The 22,043-nt window shown below is 42.5% G+C and overlaps 1 protein-coding gene across 2 annotated transcripts in view; it reads left to right on the plus strand.

The window, feature by feature from the left end:
• Positions 1-22,043, plus strand: part of HLCS (holocarboxylase synthetase) — a 199,046-nt gene that overhangs the window by 26,914 nt on the left and 150,089 nt on the right. For both annotated transcript variants that reach the window (XM_069474958.1, XM_069474957.1), the window contains exons 3-5: positions 7,092-7,254; positions 8,676-9,622; positions 14,180-14,362. In XM_069474958.1, the coding sequence (XP_069331059.1) occupies positions 7,194-7,254; positions 8,676-9,622; positions 14,180-14,362 (1,191 nt within the window). In that variant the 5' untranslated portion in view covers positions 7,092-7,193. The remainder of the gene's footprint in view (positions 1-7,091; positions 7,255-8,675; positions 9,623-14,179; positions 14,363-22,043) is intronic.

The following is a 22,043-nucleotide window of genomic DNA, read 5'->3' on the forward strand; positions in this document are numbered from 1 at the left end:
TTACTACCACTTAAATGTAAATAAGAAAAATGGTAAAAATGTCAAATTTTAAAATATAGTTTATCAGAATGTAAAAAAAATCTAGAAAATGAACAAAGTATAGATATATGCAATAGCATGAATAAATATCACAAGTATAATGTATAAAAATTAAGAGCTAAAAATGAGAATTTCAGCTGTGCCTATCTTAGAAGTAGATAGGGATTGGAATTTCAGTGTAGCCAGGTTAACTGTCTCCTAGAAAATAAGTCTTCAAGGAATACAACAGAAATCTAGTCTCTACATTGCTCATTTATAGCTTTTATTTAACATATTTTAGTTTATGTGTCAATAAACAGAAAAGTGCGATCCTACACCAGATAAAAATAAAGCAGTACAAGGTGTTCCTAAGATGTCCAAAGTGTTGCAGTTATCAGACAAAAATTTGAAGGCAGGTATTATATATTCATCAGTGTTTGTTCATTTTAATAATGTTCTAATATGAAACTCATATAGAAAAATGGAAATTATAAAAATATCCAAATATAAAAATGATAATATCAAAAAATTACTTTTGAGCTTGTCAGCAGATTATAACCAAAAGAAAGAAATTTCAAAGTAAAGAGTTAATAAAGTGTGAAGAAAAATAAACATAGCCTTAGAGACCTGTGGGTGATTGAGTCCCAGAAGGGAGAGGAAAAGACAGAAAAATTAAAGTGGGTTAAAAAGGAAAATTAACAACTAATAGCTTCAAACTTGCAGAAATTGGTACAAAACCTAAAATTTTAGATGTAAGGTCACCAAACCCCAAATTGAAAAGAGAAGAAAATGATACCTAGGTCTATGTAGTCAAACTCTAATATCTGAAGATAAACAGAAAATCTTGGATGCAGCCAGATTGGGGAAAATACATAACATATAGGAAGAAATGATATGAATGATGGATGATATGTCATCAAAAACCATAGAGGTGGCCAGGTGAGGTGGTTCCCACCTGTAATCCTAGCACTCTGGGAGGCCGAGGTGGGTGGATCACTTGAGGCCAGGAGTTCTAGACCAGCCTGAGCAAGAGCGAGACCCCATCTCTACTAAAAATAGAAAGAAATTATCTGGCCAACTAAAAATATATATAGAAAAAATTAGCCGGGCATGGTGGCACATGCCTGTAGTCCCAGCTACTCGGGAGACTGAGGCAGGAGGATTGCTTGAGCCCAGGAGTTTGAGGTTGCTGTGAGCGAGGCTGATGCCATGGCACTCTAGCCTGGGCAACAGAGTGAGACTCTGTCTCAAAAAAAAAACACAAAAACCATAGACGTGATTCAACAGTGAAATTACATCTTTCAAGTACAGAGAAGAAAACTGAATATCAACACAGAATTCTGTATTCAGGAAAACTTTTTTACAAATGAGGCAGAAGCTACAACCATATACCACACACATCCAAAAATGCAAAATAAAATTGCAAATACCAAGTGCTGGTGAGGATTTTTGGCAGCTAAAACTAGGAATGCAAAATGTCCCATTAATTTTGGAAAACAGTTTAGCAGTTTCTTATAAAGTTAAAAATATACTTATATGAACCAGATACTCCTGTCCTGAGTATTTGCTCTAGCAAAGTAAAAACTAATGTGTTTTTTAAAATTGTTTGTGGATTTTTATAGCCACTGTATTTATATTTTCCAAAAACTAGAAATAAACCAGATGTCCTTAAGCAGGTGAATAGATAAACAGTTTTGTTGCCATACCATTGATTCCTAGTTGTCTGTAAAAAGGCATGAGGATCACTTGAGGTGAGCAGTTTGAGAGCAGCCTGAGCAAGAGCGAAACACCATCTCTACAAAAAATAGAAAAAATTAGCTAGCCATGGTGGTATGTGCCTGTTGACCCAGCTACCAGGAAGGCTGAGGCAGGAGGACCACTTGAGTCCAACAGATTGAGGTTGCAGTAAGCTATGATGACACCACTGCAGTCTAGCCCAGACAACAGAGCAAGATCCAAGGCTAGGGCATCTAGCCCAGGGACCTGGGCATAATATACACAGAGTATGAGTGGAACTGGATTAAAGTGCAAAGAAAATGAGAAGCATATGTCCATTCTGGGGACACTTCCTGTTTGCAGCTCCCACTTTTTCTTTGGGTGCAGTAAAATTGATGCTCCAGAAAGATGTGTCATGGATATTCTGCTCTTGGGCATCCTCTCTGCACAGAACTGAGGCTGTGCCTTCTGCTGTGTCTTCTCCACTTTCAGAAATGTGCAGTAGTGTAGCACTGAAAAACTTGTCCAAGGCGCTGGTGGCTGCTGGCTTTTCTCTCTCGCCACAGGGATGAGTCCAGAGGGATTAATGAAGAGCAGGTCTGGGCAGTTCCTGGCTTTTGTGGTCTCCTGCCATCCTCCCTACAGATTTTCCAGTACCCGCAGGTCATGGGAGAACAGAGGCTGCTGCAGAGCAACACAGACCTCCCACAGCAATGGAAAAGAAGCAGTGAACCTGGTTTCAAGTTCTTTACCCCTCTCTGTGTCCAGCCCTCCTACATCCAACCTGTTATTAGAACTCTTAATAACCTCACATGCAGTTAAGATGATTTGGAAGGGGAGAAACGAGTCAGAAAAATTGGCAACCTCAGTCATCTGACTGGGTAGCTAATGGGCTGTTGAGATTTCTGTTTCCTCATCCGTGCGAGGCTTCCGCTTGCCACATGCTGTTTGCTGTAGGGAAGGGCCACACGAGCTCATTTAACCTGGCGTCTTTCACTCCTGGGCTGCTGCTTGGATGTGAGTTTTAAGTTGAGCAGAGCAGATACTCATTGTCTGCTGTTATAAATTGTAACATCAAGTCAAGAGCCTTAGTTATTTGACAGATTTCTGCATGCTGTGTAAGGGGGGAAATCTCTTTGTTTAGGGCTAACCAGGGCTTCCTTAGCTTTGATCTTTGGCAGTAAGCCTTTGCTTGACTTCCCCTTTCTTCTCTACCCCTTTGTCTCCATCTCAGAGTGCAAATTCGAAGTTTGTCTTCATCCACTGCAAACACCCCTGGACGAAGTATCAGTGACAGCAGGGCTTTGCTTTGATCAGAGCACCCAGCGCTGCTTGAAGGCGTTTGCATGGTCTGTGGCTCATGGACCAGGCTCCTAGAAAAAGGAAACGCACTTAGGCGAGGAGACAGTTGGCCGAGCTGAGAAACTTGATCAGGGATGTGTGTATATATCTTCCTTGGTCTCTTCCTGTCCTTCCTCCTCCTTTGTTTCTCTCCGGAGCCTCTCCTCCTTCAGAGGTGTGTGAGAATTTAATTGTTGGCTCCTTTTACACTAAGTCAGCACCGGCCACAGCAGGGTGCTAAAGCAGTGTTTTAGCAGCTGAATTCTGGGCTGAGTCTCCATGGGCTGAGCCTTTCTCCTCCTTTGATTGCCAGATAGCTCTGGGGGCAGTGATGCATTTGGCTTCCTGCACAAGGCTGAGGTCTGTGCTGTTCCTTTTCACGTACCGACTCACGCTCATCTGAAAAGTCTGCCCTGTCTGCCAGGATATTAGTGTATCTCCTCATCCTCCTGTACTGAAATTCTTTCCTTCATTCCCAAAGCTGGAAATCAACTGGATGTCTGTCCTTGCGTGGTCAAAGATGTTGTTTTGGAAATGTAGAATTCTACTGAAACATCAGTCAGGCCTCACCCTTCAAGGTGAATCCTACTCACTCCCCAGCTGTCTGTCTGGGGCGAGGTGGGAGAAGTAGGTGATAAAGTGGAAGGAAGGTTGCAGGTAGTGCTAAGAAAAAATTTGGAGGTTTCTGTTTCTCCAATGTTTTAGACCAGTTAGCAAGTTGACCATAAAAGTCTGAATTTATGATTTTTCCCCCTAAGCAGTCTTTCCCAACTGTTTTTTTTTTCATTGTTGTTTCTGTAAGGAGACAAATTAAATTCCCTCTAAGGAGAGACATGAACTACTAAGGGACAAGGTTTTGTGGGGTAGGCTTGAGCCTTGGAGGGCCACAAACTGTTATGATGTCCAAGATTTTTTTCAACTTCCCCCGTCCCAACTGCAGTTTTTGCCCACTTGGGCGCAGGTGGAATGTGGCTTCTCCTGAGGACACTTGCTCTAAGGACTCTGTTTTGGAATAACAAGAGCACCCCCTTATGGACCAGGCATTTTATAGATTATCCCATTTAGTTCTTCCAATAACCTTCCAAGGTAGGTGCCCTTACCCTCTCACCTTACAGACAGGAAGTTGAGGCACAGGGAAGTTGAGTGGCTTGTTCAGGTCACACAGTTATTAACCAGAGGAGCCAGGATTCGAGTCTTGGAATTAGGACTCTAGAGTCCTCTTCCTAACTAGGTTATCTTGGAAGAGTATGGAAGCAGGCAGACTACCTCGACTCTTTTCTTTTAAAAAATTGAGACATAATTCACAAACCATAAAATTCACCCTTTTAAAGTATATGATTCAATTCAGTAGTTTTTAGTCTGTTCACAAAATTGTGAAACCATCACCACTATCTAATTCCAGAACATTTCATCACTCCCCAAAGAAACCACATAGCCATCAACAGTCTCTGCCTACTGCCCCAGTTCCCAGCCCCTGGCAGTCACTCATCTACTTTCTGACTGTTTTTGCCTCTTTTAGATATTTTATTCTATTTCAAATAGAATTGTATAATATGTGACCTTCAATTATTGACTTCTTTCACTTACCATAATACATTACAAGATTCATCCATGTTGTAATGTGTATCAATACTTCATTCCTTTTTTATGGCTGACAAATAGTCCATTGTACACATTTTACTTATCCACTCATTTGTTGATGGATATTTGGGTTGTTTTCACTGTATGAATAATGCTGCTGTGAACATTTGTGTACAAGAGTTTTTGTGTGGACATATGTTTTTAATTCTCTGAGGTATACACCTGGGAATGAAATTGCTGGATCATATGGTTACTCTGTTTAACTTTTTGCAGAACTTGCAAACTCCTTTCCCAAGCAGCTGTGCTACTTTACATTTCTACCAGCAATGTACAGTTTCTCTCCATCCTCATCAACACTTGTTATTATCTATCTGTTTTTTATCATAGCCATCCTAGTGGGTATGAAGTGGTATCTCATTGTGGTCTTGATTCTCATTTCCTTAATGACTAATGATATTGAGCATCTTTTCATGTGCTTATTGGCCATTTGTATATTTTCTTTGGAGAAATGTCTGTTCAAATCCTTTGCCCACTTTTAAGTTGGGCTATTTTTCCTTTTATTGTTGAGTTGTAGGAGTTCTTGTATGATTTGCAAATGTTTTTTCTCCTGTTTTTGTGTTGTCTTTTCACTTTTCTTGAGTCCGTTGGTGCACAAAAAACTTTGAAGGTCAAATTATCTATTTTTTCTTTTTTTGTTTGTCCTTTTGGTGTCATAGCTGAGAAACCATTGCCTGATACAAGGTCATAACAATTTATTTATGCCTGTGTTTTCTTCTAAGCATTTTGTAGTTTTAGCTGTTACATTGAAGTCTTTGATCCACTTTGAGTTTATTTTTGTACATGATGTACATGGTGTGAGGTCCGGGTCCATCTTCATTCTTTCGCATGTGGACATCCAGTATCCAGTTGTACAAGCACCAGTTGTTGAAAAGACTATTCCTTCTTCATTGAATTGTCTTGGCACTTTTTTTATTGCCTGTAAGCATGTGAGTTTGTATCTGTGCTCTCAGTTCTGTTCCGCTGATCCTCATGTCTGTCTCTATGCCAGTTGGACCTTGCCTTTTGTAGCCCTCGGTTCCTGGATGACCAAGTACCCTCAGGGCCTGGGTTATGGGAATCCCCTTCCCTCTGTGGGTTCAGGATTTATCCAGCAGTTGGCCTGGCAGTTCTCCATCATCAGTCAGCTCTTCAGTGCATTTAAGATGATGTTTTATTTATTTATTTTATCCAGCATTTTTTTTCGTGGTTTTCAGGAGGAGTTAGTTCTAAAAACCTAGCCCACCAATATGAAAAATGGAATTCAAAATTATATATCTCTAACTATGGAATTTGGGGCAGTATGTCACGGAGAAGATATTTTTAGGAGTAGGGGAATCATTCATGGCATCTTAGAAAAAGACTATGATGCTCACTGTTGCTTTTAAAGCCACATTTGTAATTAAAGCAGCTTTCATTAATTGAGTACCTTATTCTGTCCCAAGCTTTCTACTGGGGACATTACAATATAGTCTTTAATCTCATTAACACACAAACCTCGAAGATGACCGGTATTAATATTAGCATCATTCCTGTTTTACAAATGAGGAAGCTGAGCAGTGTGGGACTTGCCTAAGGACAGACACAGATGATTGGCTGAGTTCGACTTCACAGCCAGGCTCTGAACCCCAGCAGGCTCCTTCTCCGTTGGGAGCCCTCAGAGAAATTTTCGGCATTCTGATGTGCCAGTTTTACATTTTTCTTTTGTAAAAACGGGAAGGCTTAAAAGACTGTGTTTTCTGTTCTCTTTTCCCCATCCCCCTTGCGGTGGGAATGTGAACTTCCTTACAGGCAGGCTCTGGGGAGTCTTTGCCAGTTGTTCTCACGTTTCTGTGAGCACAGGAATCTGTGGGGAAGTGTGTTTAACAGCCCTGATTCCTGAACTCCAACTCCAGAGAGTCTAATGCACCAGACAGGGGGGGACACGTGCTCAGGAACCTGCAGGTCTAACGTGCTGCTCCCTGTCATTCTCTCGCACTTGGTCTTGGACCACACTTTGAGAAAAGCTGGTCCACAGGTTACATTTTAAATAATTGAATGTTGTGCACATGTTCTCTCCTTTTTCCTATTGCTAAAGGGCAATGTTATGTTTTCCTGGTGTCTGGGGAATGGCCCTTTCCCTTTTAGTTCCTTAAAGAAGTTGAGACTTCAGTTATTAATACTTTTAAACAAGTTATATTTGGTGCTTTGTAAGCACTGTTTTCAGGTAGAAATGAGAATGTTTGAGCCAAAACAACTTTGATATTAATAAAACGCAATATCCAGTAATTTGTTTTGCCTGACTATAACTTAGTCGTGGGAAGCCCTGAAGGGAATAATAAAGAAAGGATCTGGTTATTTTAGAGAAGAAAAATCTCAACCTTTCTTTTCTACATTCTCCTTCACCTGCTTTTTCTCAGATTGTAAAGTGGTCAGACTGTTGCCTGCCATTAGCTTGCAGACCTGGGGAGCCTTACCAATTAATTGCTGAAGCAAGTGTGGACGATTTCAGCAAGCTGGGGATGGCGTTCATGGAAGACAGACTCCAGATGGATAATGGCCTCGTACCCCAAAAGATCGTTTGTAAGTGACTTTAGAAAATGTTTTTATCATAGCAGGATGTCATAGGTTATTCGCTTAAGGACCGCTAAGCATTGATATTGGTATGACTTAAAGGCAATGCTTAGTTTCAGTTTAATTCAACAGGTTTGATTTCACCATAATAGTATAACATTCATACATGTGTCAAGATTTTTTTTGGAGAGGGTACATTTTTAGTGCTTATTAAATTTCTTAAGTATTTTCCATAATTGTCCATGAGAAGGCATTCAAATTCAGAATCCATATAATATTTATTTCACACAGTTTATTTTTATTTTTTTATTTTTTTATTTTTTTGAGACAGAGTCTCACTCTGTTGCCCAGGCTTGAGTGCCGTGGCATCAGCCTAGCTCACAGCAACCTCAAACTCCTGGGCTAAAGCAATCCTCCTGCCTCAGCCTCCTGAGTAGCTGAGACTATAGGCATGCGCCACCATGCCCGGCTAATTTTTTCTATATATATTTTTAGTTGGCCAGATAATTTATTTCTATTTTAGTAGAGACGGGGTCTCACTCTTGCTCAGGCTGGTCTGGAACTCCTGAGCTCAAACGATCCACCCGCCTCGGCCTCCCAGAGTGCTAGGATTACAGGCATGAGCCACTGTGCCCGGCCTATTTCACACAGTTTAATACACAACCAAGTGTTACTATGAAGTTCTAAATCTAACAGCTTTTTACTTAGAGTATATATGTCAAAATTTTTTGGAACTAATCTTTTTTTAACAGCATACAAACTGTTCTTCCTTAATTAAGCTTAAAAACAGACTTTTTATGTCTACGAAAGTTTTCTTTTGTATTGTGGGCAAATAAGAACGTCACTTAGCTCTGGAAATTTATGCAATTGTTTAATTTTCTGATTTGCCACCTGCATGCGCCTCATACCACATCAAACACATAGTAGGTGCTCAATAAATGTTTTGAATCAGTGATTGTGAACTTATATTCCAGTCCTGGGACAATATACTAGAAAGACCTTTCTCATTGATCCTACAGAGTGTCCTGAGAGCAGCTTTTCACCGGGGTGTGCTTAGGTAGACTCTAGAGAGTGTGTCCTTTTCTTTTCTCAGTTTCATTAGCATATAGGAGAGTAACACTCAAGAAATTGAATCTATAAATAAGTAGGCAAAATCACCTTCCTGAATCTCACTTTCTTCACCAGTCAGTAAGAGGATCTTAGGGTCTTCTGATATGTATAAGAAAGATGGTTGTGGGAACTGAGGATTTCACTGGGGGTCCTCCCAGCAGGCAGGAGCAATTAGTGGTTCCAAAAGATGCCACAGAGTTGAGGTTGGGCTGTCCTGGAGTGGATGTCATGGAATGCAGAGGGGGGTGATGAGATTCTTGAGCTGAACTACATGATAAACAAGAAGTGTTGACCAATTATCTTTCTCGTTCATGCTTTAGCGGTACACTTGCAGGACTCTACTCTGAAGGATCTTAAGGATCAGGCCTCAAACAAGCAAGCTCAAATCCTGCAGCCGAACCCTGAACCTTCTCTTGAGATTGAGCCCAAGCAGGACATCATGGAGCATGTCGGCAAAGATGGCCCAAAGGTTCTTGGTGAAGAACCCAAGCAGAGGAGAGGCAGTGCCTCTGGGAGCGAGCCTGCTGGGGACAGTGACAGGGGAGGGGGCTCCATTGAGCATTATCACCTCCATCTGTCTAGTTGCCATGAGTGTTTGGAACTAGAGAACAGCACCATTGAGTCCGTCAGGTTTGCATCTGCAGAGAACATTCCAGATCTTCCCTACGATTACAGCAGCAGTTTGGAGAGCGTTGCTGATGAGACCTGCCCTGAGAGAGAAGGGAGGAGAGTCAACATCACGGGAAAGGCACCCAACATCCTAGTCTATGTGGGCTCTGACTCCCAGGAAGCCCTCGGCCGGTTCCAGCAGGTCCGATCTGTTCTGGCCGACTGTGTGGACACCGACAGTTACATTCTCTACCACCTGATGGAGGAAAGTGCTCTCGGAGACCCCTGGCCAGACAACTGTCTGTTGTTGGTTGTTGCCACCAGCGAGTCCATTACCGAAGATCTGTACCAGAAGTTCATGGCCTACCTTTCTCAGGGAGGGAAAGTGTTGGGCCTGTCTTCGTCCTTCACATTTGGTGGCTTTCAGATGACAAGCAAGGGTGTACTGCAGAAGACAGTCCAGAACTTGGTTTTCTCCAAGTCTGACCAGAGTGAGGTGAAGCTCAGCATCCTAAGCAGTGGCTACGTTTACAAGGAGGGCCCCCGAGAGCGGCTTAGCCTGGGCAAGCTCCAGGGCCACCTAGAGAATGAGGACCAGGACAGGATGATCATCCAAGTGCCTTTTGGAACACGTGGAGGAGAAGCTGTTCTTTGCCAGGTACATTGCTTTGATGATCTTGGGGTATCTTGGAGAGGGGATATGCTCTTTAAGGCTGTCCATGTGAAGGTTTCAGGAGTTTGTGTGCTGCGGGTTACTGTTGGCTGGGAGCTTCTGCTGATGGTGAGCAGAAGGTTTCGTTTAGTTCAGGATTTTCATGAATACCCTGATTAACCAAAAGACTTGTGATGGAGGAATGGGCCAGGTGTTACAGTCAATTGAGCTTGCTGGTTAACCAAGGATCTTGTTTTGATCTTTACTGGTAATGACCTTTCTAAAATACACTAGTCTACTTTCTTGCCTAAAGTACACTGTAATTAATATAATCGAGCCTTTATTTAACATAGAAAGTTGAAAGCTTTAGGGTGGTGATTCAAAATGTCAGTGACCGTCAGGTTAAAATATTGCAGTTGATTGCAGAGGTAGTTTGTGTTAAAAAGATCTCCAAATTCCCAATTTTTATGATTTGTTCCTGTTAACATCTAAGGGCTGAGAAAAAGCTCAAATAAGAGAATATTGAAGTTATTTAGATTTATGGCTTATTATTAATGATACACAGGTCAGGACAAAATGGAAAGAAATTCAAAGGAAAGTACTAATTTCCTTCCCATGCTTAGGAGGTCCTTTGGCTTTTCTGCTGTTTTTTTTATTCCATCCTGTTTTTCCTTTTAGCTTTTTGTTTGTTGGTGAACAGTAGCAGGATAGACTATTTCAGAATTTCTCATCATTTACTATGAATCTTTTAATGCTTTAGGGCAAAAGTTTTTGTAAGAGTTAAATGAACACTCACTTGTCCTGAAAGATTTGGTAATGTAATCAGAAAATTAAGGAGATGTAGATATTTTGCCCAGAAGAGTTCCCAAGATGAGTGTAACAGATTTTGTTTTATTATAGGGATCTTTTTATTCAGTTAGAGAATTCTTTATTTGTTTTGTTTTGTTTTGTTTTCATTTTGTGATGCCTCTCTTTCTACCCCTCCTAGAAGCTAAGTCTCTTGGGTTTTCAGACCAAACATTCTTTAAGGGGGTATAGATTTGGTTTTTTTTTTTTTTTTTTTTTTTTTGCTATTCTAAAGCTTACTCATTTGTTCTTAAGATAATACTCAGCCAAAGATGCTTGGAATTAAGAAATCTGGACATCAGGACAGATGAACATGTACAACCCAAGCCGGTTTCCTGTAGGGCGGCAAACCACATCAGTTAGCTTTTCGAGGCCTAATAAATGTTCTCCTTATCTTTTTCTCTGCAAATATGGTAACCGTAGGAACTGCTCATTCTTAGAAAATCCACTTAAAAACCCGACTTCCTAGAGCCATATTTCAGTTTTGAAGAGCAAATCTTGCCACCCCTGTGCACAGACTTGTACTAGAAAATTGATTTGGCACTGTTGCAATCCATTTCCCCGAGTCACACAGCAACTCTGCCTGCCGCACCATTTAAACTGACCCCCTTACTGTCATAAAATTTGATACTGCAGTGCATGGCTCTAGGAAAAAAAAGGCAATATGATGCAGCTTCACAAATCAGATTCAGAGGATTAGAATGTCATTTTCGATTTTAAATGACTTCCAGAGTTCTGTGTGACAGGGTCACTGTGTTCTCCACATGCCTGTGTCTCTCCGATAACTCTCCGAGATCAAAAAATAAATATTATCACAGGCTGGTTAGTTTCCTCTTTCCCTGTTCAATTTCATAGTCGTCATCTTTGTAATAAAACTAGTAATGATGTAACCCAATAAGAGGCGGCGAAGTACTTCAAGGGCAGAACACAGCTGCACGCTAGGCGGTGGTGTCCCCAGCCAAGTAAGCCGCAGCTTTGATGCCTTTGTCATTCATAATTGTAAGGAAAAAGAGAAAATGTTTGTGTGCTTGTAGTGCTGATCAAGTTTGCAGGGAAAATTTAATGCTGTGGGTTAATGCTGATATTTGACTATCGGCTGGACCAGGAGTTTGGCATGAAGTTGTCCAGATAAAAAGTCTCTAAAATGGATTTTAAAAGGTTTTGTTTTCTTATTTAGCTTAGCACGTGGCAGAAGTGGGTCTGCTGCTGTAGCAGAGTTTCTCAGCCGTGGAACTATCGGCATTTTGGGCCAGATAATTCCTTGTGGTGAGGTGTGGTCCTGTGCATCTTAGGATGTTGGGCTGCATCTCTGGTCTCCACCCGTTAGATGCCAGTAGCACCCCCTTACTCCCATCGGTGGCTGGAGGCCTTTTTTAGCTTTGGCTTTTGGTCTGATCAAAAAATCTTATTTTTAGAAGAAGCCAAGTTACAGAAATAGGCCCGTCACTATGGTAACAACATTATAACATTATAAGAGGATGAGACTCTTATCGGATACCACGGAGGACCAGGAGTACAAATCTACCACGCACACACTCTGGTGTGTGCCGTTTTCTCCGTATTGAGGGTGTAGAACCAGAGTTGGCCTCTTTTCCAGTTAACATTGTAGAAGCACCTAAATCCTGAGACAGGAAGCAAAGGCAGCCCTCACGGTTTCAACAGCAGTCTTTTTCCCTGTCTCCTGAACTCGGAGGCCTGTTTGTAGCATGATCCTTAGTTTTTCTCCTCGGCAGGTTTCTCACGTGAAAATGAGTACAGTGCGGTAAACGCTTTGCTTCGTGCATATCCTGCATATTCACCCCCTCGGGTGAGTCTGCGTGCGTTCGATCACGCGCCTCCCCTTCTCCCCTGGGCTTGAGTGGGAACAGAAGCTGGCTCATCTTATTCCTGCCACCTGTGACGGTTAAGCTCCGGGATAGCCACGTGAATTAAACGGGGCCCTGCTGTGCTGCTTGCTGCTCCACACCAGCGCTGGCTTTGACCGTGGCAGAGCAGAGACACACCTGTAGGGTAGAGACACACTGAGAAGGATACGGATCCCTTAGAGGGTTTCTCTTTTCTGCCTCGTCCCCTTTCCAGGGCAGTTTAGAGGGCAGGCCTGCCTGCTGCCCCCTGACCGGCACACTCAGTTGTGGGTGCACAGCCGCCCGCAGCTGACCAGCTGTAGTTTGGGGACCGTGTTGACCAGGGTTTTGCAGACCTTTTCAAATTGGCCTCAATTTTTAACATCGGGACTATTCTGGGAAACATACTTGGACAGTATATTGGGTTTGGTTAAGGTTTGGGTGGGAATTGAGAGATTCTGAGTTGCCCGAGGGCTCGCACCGTGCTTTTTATTTTCATCACGCCCTTAGAACATCAGGCTGGATGCTTTGCATACGATCCATAAAACCAAAGCAAAGTAAAGCAGACGAGCTCAGTTTGCTCTTTTGGGTACTCAGTGTGCTGGCAGCCTCCAGGCTCTAATGCCCAGTTAAAATCTGATCTCAGGCGAGCTAGAGGTTCCAGTAAGTTCCTTCATACCCAGACACAGACTGTTGACAGGTGGAGATATTTTAATTTTAACTAGAGAAGAAAGCCTGAAGTGAATACATGAAATGTCAAATCTTAGAATTCAACAGGAAGAGGAGGAGGAAGAGGAGGAGGAAGAGGGGGAGGGAGGGAAGGCCTTTCTGTGTCTGTGAAATCCCAATCCATCCACAGCGAGTCCTCACTTCATGTCCTCGATAGCTTCTTGGAAACTGTGACCTTAATGGAAACGACATACAGCAGAACCAGTTTTATCAGGCACTAATTGATGTAAACATGAGTTAAGTTCCTACGGCATATATCTGGCCACAGAAACATCACCAAACTTCTAAATAAAGACCAAAACACCTCTAATATTAAACATTGAAATAAATGTGAGCTATATGTACATGTAAGAAAGAGTAATAAAAACAAGTAAGGTAATTATTTACTTACTTATTCCAGTTCAGGGTCTCGGGTGGCTGGAGCCCATCCAGGTGGGCACCAGTCCTGGCCAGGATGCTGTCTTGACAAGGGGCACAGTCACACCCACAGTCCAATGGGGACCATGTAGACACACCAGTTAACCTAACGTGCACAGCTTCGGGTTGTGGGATTACCCGGAGAAAACCCACACAGACAGAGGCCCTGGTCAGAAATTAATTTTTTTTTTCCTCATCAACTTTATAACAAAGCAATAGTGAACAAAATGATGTTATTCAAGGACCTGATGTAGTTTAATCCTACACACTCTTAAAATGATGAATGTGGCTACTCTCCCTGCAAGTGTTGTTTTCCATTATGACTGATAGGTAGGATGGGAGCTTCCAGCCCGGCCCGGTGCCTCCCTGAGTTTGGGAGCAGCCGGGTTCTCAGCACAATTGTATTTCTAAATATTTGGTCCTATAACCAAGTTAAGTAACTTGGCCAAGCTCACACGACTGATTAGTGATACAGGTCACCTGGAAGGAGTTTGCTAACTATCTGGGGTTATTTCCACCGTGACCTCTTACTCGGCCCGACAGTCACGATTTCAATAGGCTCTTTGGAACCTTTTTCTTGCTCACCATTACTTTCCAGGTATTCAGGCTCAGAGTTTACATGCTGTTGGTAATTAGAAGAATTCATGTTCAAGCTTTCAGAGAAAAGAAACTTTTTCTTAGTGTCTGCACGTGCCTCTGATTTACAAAGTGGTGTCTTTTCCCTCAGGTGCACTTAGAACTACCTCCCAGCTCTGCCACAGTGCAAACTCAAGAAGATTTTAACTTGCTTAAGTCGAGCAATATTAGAAGATATGAAGTCCTTAAAGAGATTCTCACAACCCTTGGCCTAAGCTGTGATATGAAACAAGTTCCTGCCTTAACACCTCTTTACTTGCTGGCTGCCACGGAGGTGAGTCTGTGGGCCCAGCGGGAAAGAGGCTGCCTGAGCGTGTCCCCGGTGTGTCCCTTCTCTAAGACAGCGACCCTTTCCCTTGACTGTTCTATTTCCGTTGGTTTTGATTTTGATTTCTGTTTTGATCTTCTATTTCTATTTTGACTTTGGATTTGGAAACCACCTTAAAGATGTGCTGGTATCATTCATTTCGGGGGAGTTTGTGTAAGGCAGGCAGAGAAGACCATTTGAGTCTGCGGGTTGTGGCTCTTGCCATTTTAGGTGGAGGAGGATCCCCTGTTTGAGCTGTCAAGAGTATATTTGGAAATCATAATTTGTTCATTTAGGATTAAAACCATTTGTTTTGATTTGGGTCGTTTTTCACTGGATCTTTGGATGGGAAAATCACAACTTCTGTTTGATTTGTGCTGATGTCTGCCATCTTGTGGCAAAAGGGCTCTTGGTTTCAGTTCCTATCTGAGTTGTGTCTAAAAGGAAAATGCCACGGAGTTGGGGACGTAGTCCGGGATTCTCTCGGCCTCGTGTCTGGGTTTGCTGCCTGTGGTGCATGCCTAGTTTTGGGCAGGTGGCCTGAGTCTCCAGGTGTGTGTTCTTGCTAACCCCCTTACTTTGCCACGCTGTCAATTTCCTATTCATTATGACAAATTATTTTGTGGGTCTATTTCTGTTGTCCGCTCTGGACTGGCAAATTTGTGAGTTTAATGATGTAACCATGCAGTTTCAGTGAGTACCTGGTAGTGCAGGTGACTTCAAACACCGAACTTCCCTGCTTTACCTCGAAAAGAACAAAGTACGCCCCTGACCCCAACATTTTTAAAAGAGGAGGCATTCTCTTTGGGTTATACTCCGTCCTGTGGCAAACTTAGTTTGCAGAGCAGAGCAGAGCTGTGAGCTGTCTGGGTGTGATGTGCTCACTTGGAGAAGACGGATATAAAATCTGAGAGCATTTTTGGGATTAGGATACCTTACAGGATTGTTTGAGGACTAGATGAAATAATATATGTGAAGTTCTGTATAAATTATAATACTTAAGTGATAGTGCAATTATTATTATTATTTGGTTTTTGGGAGGCTGAATGAGTAAGATGTGTATAATGTGCCTAACAAATGCCTGGTACCTTGTCTAAAAAGATGACAGGTAATGTTTTTAATTTTAAAAATCAATATAGCAATGGATGATTTTTTAAATTTAAGAAACATTTTTTTATTGCATTTTCATCACAGTTTTTAGCCAGTTTGTGCTGGTTTCGATGAATGCTCTTGGGAATTAATGGCATGACTTTTTTTGCACTTTCATCTTAGGAACTCAAAGCTTCACGTCATTTTTCTCTGTTTTTATGTGTTCAGTTAATAGGAAGAAAAGCATCACCTCTGTCTTGTGACTTATAAAAAGATACCAAAATAAAGCTGGTCCTCAGAGTTTCCAGCCTTATGGACAACCTACCTTGGAGGAACAGGGCAGGGCCATGGGGTAAGGGTGACTAGTCTCTAGGGGACTGGGACTGTCACTCTCCTGGACCTTCTCTGGCGTCATTTTCCTGAGCATGGAGGGCTGACGCTGGACACGTGAGCGAGTGTCTGCCTGCTCCAGGGCTCCCAGCCTGGGAGGTCAGGGAGTGGGAGAGCCTGGGCCCTTGGCAGTGCTCCCTGCCAGTGCTTTCCCGAGTTTGCCCACGGTGGTCTTGGGACTTGGACCTCTGGACTCTTGGACAGCAGTGAATAGGAAAGAGCAGTTGTTCTCCTGTGAGCAGAAGTTTGGAACTCTAGTCTTTTTTGGTGTTTCCTTTTAGGATGGGCATAACCTGAAATACCTAAGTAGAGCCTTTGCATACAAGTCTGCTTATATTAAAACACAAAACAGATGCTTCACATCTTTGTCCTTCCAGTTCTTTGAACTGCCCGGGGGCGGGGTGTGTGTGTGTGTGTGTGTGTGTGTGTGTGAGATACATTTTCACCTGCTGATTGATTGGGGGAGTATTGATTCCTTCATTCACAAACCATGGGAATGAAATGCTTGGACATGATTAAAACAAGGATTTGCTCTGTACACTCCCCACCAAGCCCCTTATTATAATATACAATAACTTTGGAAAACAATCATTTTCAGAAATGTTCATTTCCTATTTTGGGTCCCCCCATTTGGTCTTATTGATTTTCTTGGATATCTATGCTGTGGATTACTTCTTTTTCCTCTTTATTGTTCATTTCAGACTAAATTGTTTTACTTTGGGAGCCCAAGGAACCAAATGAGTGTGTGTATGATGATTGTACATATCCTCATTTCTTAATGTTCACTAACTCTGCTTAGAAGACCTTGTGTCTGCTGCAGAAGGAAATGTCATTATTCAGGGTTTTATGTTTTCCTGGAATGCAAATTCTCTAAAGGATTATCGTGCACATGAATTTGAAGATAGATTCTTACCAACTGAGATGGTCTTTCTGGAGGCAGCTGGACGATTCCTCTTGATCTTGTCCTGATGGCTCAATATTTGTAGATATGGACCATGGAGATCGGGAATAGAATTGGGTTTGTACTTTCTGCTTGGTTTTCTTTCCTGTAGCCCTACTTAATAGATCTCATTGATCCTCACAGAATTAAGTTGTGTGGAGAGGATCTTGGCCCCCAGCCATCCGTTAGACGCTGCCCATCCGTTCACTCATCACCTGCCTTGTGGGTTAGGTGTGGGGCCTGCTTCCTGCTCCGTGTCAGATATTCTGTTGCTGGGAATCAACGATCTCTCTCCACAAGGTGTCGCTGCTGAGCTAGGCTGCCTGGCACACAGAACCCAAGAACTATGAAGTAGTTCTTCAGAGATTTAATTTTTTCTCTCCATATCCATTTCACATAGTATAATTTTGTAGTTTTCCATTATACTGGTAGCACTTTTTTTGGGGGGGGGGGTCTGTAGAAGTTATTTCAATCTCCCAGTTAATAATATTCGCCTTTCATTCAACATTTACTGTGTCCTAGGTACTACTATAGCATGGGATATGAAAGAACAAAATAAATACACCAGTTATCTAAATAGTTTTACTGCGTACCAGCTGTGTTTACACAGTTCTGTGCCTTGACACTTGCTCTTTATGGCGAATAGCGCAGAAGATTTATGAAGCATCTATGTGCTTCTGTATGACTGTGATCCGAATGGAAAAGAATAGCACCGCGATCCAAGTCAAGAAAACATTCACCTGAGGTCTAGTCGACCCTTGGCATTTGCTAGGGTTGTGTTCTGGGACCTGCGTTGATACTGAAACGCCATGGTAGCGAGTGGTTCCCACTGTAAATTCAGTCTGGTACGACTTCGTGATTGTCACTGTGTGTGACAAGAAGCAGCAGGGCTCTGCTGAGGTGCAGGCTCCGGGCGGCTGAGCCGGGCGGCTTCCTTCTGGTCAAGGTCTCCGCATTGAATCCACGCTCCCAGCGGCAGGATTGAAATTCAGGGCTCAGCAAAATTATGATAAATTAAACCATAAAACACACGAACGCATGTATGCCACATGCCTACGTCTGTAGAAACAAGACTGGAAAGAAATCTAGTATAGGTAGGGCCTGTTTCTGGTGGGTGATTTTCATAATCTTTTTAAACCGTATTTCCCACATTTTCTATAATGGACATGTATTAATTTAATAATGAGGCAAACCAGTTATTGAAAAATAAAAAACAAATTTCAAAAAGTCATTAGATGGGTGCAACACGCACTATCTGGGGAACAGACACGCCTGGAGCTCTGACTTGGGGGGAAAGGCGGTACATGGGCAACGTATGTAACCTGCAATTCTGTATCCCCCATAACAATAAGATGAAATAAAAAAAAAAAAGAATGAGGTAGGTCTGTAAGTGTTGATACAGAGCTAGTTTAAAGGATAATAAAAGTGTAAAATGTTCATAAAAAAAACAAAATTAGTTTTAGTTTCTTTCAAATATTTCATCATGGCTATTTTAGATCTTTACAAATGCAAAAATCCAAAATTCCTGTGTTATCAGTATCATGTGTGCCTAATTATTCACAATGATGGCACAATCAAAATGCTTAACCAGATGAAACGGGGGAAATTGCAGTTTCTGTGTTCTGCATCCAAGGCTATATGTTGTGATGCATAAGGCAATTTAAAGAAGACAAATAACCAGTATAATTCAGGTACAAAATTAATTAGAAACTGATTTTGTTAGTATCTATTACATAGAGCATAACACTTTTTTGTTATTTTATAATACAAAAGATGATTAGACAAAAAAAAAAGTCATTAGATGTTGACAGCACCTTGTAAGTGGTTAAAATTGAGTGCCAAAAGGCAGGGAATCTCGTATAGCTATTGATATTTTGGTTAATATTTGACACCTATATTAATTATTTAAAAAGGTTTTGCTTTGATAGTAAATCACTTGACTGCGGTAAGTTGCTTGTTGCAGCTGTGACTTAGGTTTAACTGTGAGCCCTCCTTAGTGTGTGGGTGCCTGGGGGCTGCAGCTCTCCCTTTGCCCTGGCGGGTGGAAGGTACCTCTGGTGTTAATCCATAATTCGGGTTCCCCATCCCTGCTTGGATGCTCCAGTTTCTTGGCAGAAGCCTTTGAACTGTTTCTCAAAGACCACACGCATGTGACCTCTACACGCTTCCTTTCCTCAGGTGCTGATGAGTGATAGGTGGATGGGCCACGTGGTGACGGCAGGGTGTGGTGGGGCAAGATTCCTGGGGGCCACCACGTCCTTCTTCCGCCATTGGTGGGTGGCAGGAAGTTAGCTGCAACACACCTTTACTGTGGGGGGGGCGGGGGCATGAGCTAGTGTGTGAGACACACTGAATTTATAGAAAAAATGCAGTTCTTTCCCTTGCAGAACACCAGAAAAAACATAATTCTTTCATATTTTATAGAAGCATTTTAATAGATTTTGTTTTCTGTAAAATTTAATTTTATAGAAGGAACACAATTCTTTCCCAATTAGGAAACTAGCTGTCTTGTTTCTATTTCCCTGGGTTCCATTTCCATTTTTATCTCTGCCAGGGAAGTGGCAGACAGGAAGAGGGAGTGCTGTGAGGCCTCCCGGGGTTCTTGCTGAGAGGGGCGGCTGCTGGATTGGGGCCAGCTGGGACCCCCGACCTGTGCATGGGGACAGAGCCAGCTCCCCCTCCACTGCAGAGTCCCCTGCCCAATGGGTCCCTTTTGGTCCCCCCAGTGAGGCCAGAGAGAGGAGAAGAAGGTGGGACATGCCCCCCACCCCACCCCAAAGCCGGCACCATTGCTCTGGGCCGCTGGGGCCATTTTCCAGTGTTCCCTTAGCCTGAGGTGTCCCTCTCGGGATCCGGGGAACACGAGATTTTTTTTTTTTTTTTAAATAAAAAAGTTTGGGATCCTGTTGGGTGTGCAGCGTGGCTGGTAGCTAATAGTGTGTAAGTGAGCTGAGAAATAGAAGCCGGCTGGACTTCTGGCAGGAGTCCTGTGTCCAGTTACTTCACCCCTGGGATCAAGATGTAACTGTAACAAGAAGTGACAACAGAGTTTGTTATTGAAGTAACTGGGCAAAATCACCATGGTGCGGGGTGTGTGTGTGATTTTGAGTAGTGTGGGAGTTGTGGAATGGATACTATATGCATAAAAAGAAAAACTAGTTATAACATTTCATTTTGGTTCAACCCCCAATTTTTACTGTGAAACTTTTTTTTCCTCTCTCAAAAATAGGTATTTTTGGTAAGGATCGTTTTGATATTTGTAAACGTGTCAAAACCAAGAATACTCCCAAGTATAGCCCCTTCTACCCAGGGAATCACTTCTTTGTTGCATTTACTTTTTATTGACTGTGTTTAAGGTGTACAATGTGATGATTTGATAGACGTATACATAGTGAAATGGGAATTAGTTTTTTGATGTCGGTTGCTTTTTGAAGAAACTTAGACTAAGTCATACCACATGGTTCTCACTCCTCCTTCTCTGACTGATCATGTAGCAAACATTTGCGTGCCTACAAAGCATAAGCCCTCGTTGGGAAAGTTTCTGGAAAACGAGAGATACTGTCTCATCCTCGCGGTATGCGTTAGAATTAACCAAGCCCTTTTATGTGTGTCACGATCTCCTTCGATGTCCCAGCAGCCCTGTCTGTAGGTCAAGGCAGGGGAGGGGTCTTTGCCTCTTGGGAGAGGAAACTGGGTTATAGAGCAGTGAAGAGACTCATGTATTTTTCTAACGAGTTAATTAGAATTCTCCACTTAGAAAAAAAAACCAACTTCGCTTGCCATTTTTTAGCATAGTATTTGACACGGAATCCTCCCCCTCTCCTACCTTTAATCCTAGTTCTGATTCTTGCATGTTTGTATAGATAGAAACTTCTAGCATGACTCTAAAATACAGTTAAAAAATAATTTTTTAGAGATCCAAATGGGAGAGAAAGTCAGAATTCCAGGTGCGCCCTGAATAGCTTTTGACATGTGGCTGCCGTGGTCTTGTGGCGGCGGCTATTTTACAATACGGCACCAGCTACGGAGCAGCTGGCAGATTAAAGCAAACATTTAAAAGCTTTTATAGCTATGAATGTTTTTAAGGGTCTTTCATATACCTCTTTCTCTCCTTTCTTTCTTCCTTCGCCCTTTACCCAAACTAGAACTTTTTTTGTTCATTTTGACTGACTTCCTGTTATCAAGCATAATACCCATGGCAAAAGGTGACATGATGAGTTTTGACGTTGAAATGCAAAAGAAATAATACTTGGGGTGTTTTCCTTAGCTCCCTTTTAAAAAGTTTATGTTTGTGAGGAGAAGGCTTTTCAGCTACTATACGTCCTGTCTTTTTTATTCCGGTCTTGTTCCCACAGGCAGGTTTCAAAGCAGCTCCTGCGGAGTGAATCTTACACTTCAGGGTTAAAATCAAGGGAGAGACGGAGAATGCACTTGTGGGAAAGGCAGACAAACACAACTTTTGTTGTTTTCCACTTTTAGCTAGTCTTGTTCCAGTTTTGGTTTTCTCCGTGTTGCGGCTTTTGCCGTCTGATCCGGGGAAGGGGTGACGACGAAGCATGTGGCCTGGCGGTTCCCCTCTTGGGATGGCACCCTGTCTCGGAAGGGTGGTTTTATTTCCTTAGACTATTTATATCCACCATTTATGCAGTCACAAATTTGTGGATGGGAAACAGGCCCTTTTGGAATAAAAAAACCCTCCAAGACCAAATGCTTTTTGTCTCCTACCCCGGCTCCCTAATAGCTGCCATGTGTGAACGGGCATGGATTATGGCGTTACCTCCTGGGAAGTCGATGGAAGCCGTCTCTAGGAAGTCGTGGAACATTCTCAAGAGCAGATTTTTTGTGTCCCAGGTCCAAAAAGTACATCCTAGGGAATAAGCCCACACTGGTACCGGGTTAGCGAGCAGGATCAAAGGGGTCCCGAGATCAGGTGCAGGAGCCAGAGGTGGGCGAGGTGGTGGGGTGCCCTGCAGTGACGGGGAAACCGTTGAGCCGGGTGCTGCTGGACTTCAGAGCTTGTGGTGTGTCAGCTCAGGAATGTTGGGGTCTGAGACCCGAATGCCATTTGATAAATGTTCTACTTCAGTTCTTGGGATGTGCGTTATAGTTGGGGAGTTCATTTTGTCTCCATGCGTGCTAATAATTTGAGAATGTTGCTCTGAGAATTGTGCTGTCTCAGAAAAATGTTTATAGTGTTTCAGGGTTTCCAAATTGAAAGGCAATTTGTGG

Source organism: Eulemur rufifrons, chromosome 7 (genome assembly GCF_041146395.1).
Source record: "Eulemur rufifrons isolate Redbay chromosome 7, OSU_ERuf_1, whole genome shotgun sequence".
Taxonomy (NCBI): Eukaryota; Metazoa; Chordata; class Mammalia; order Primates; family Lemuridae; genus Eulemur; species Eulemur rufifrons.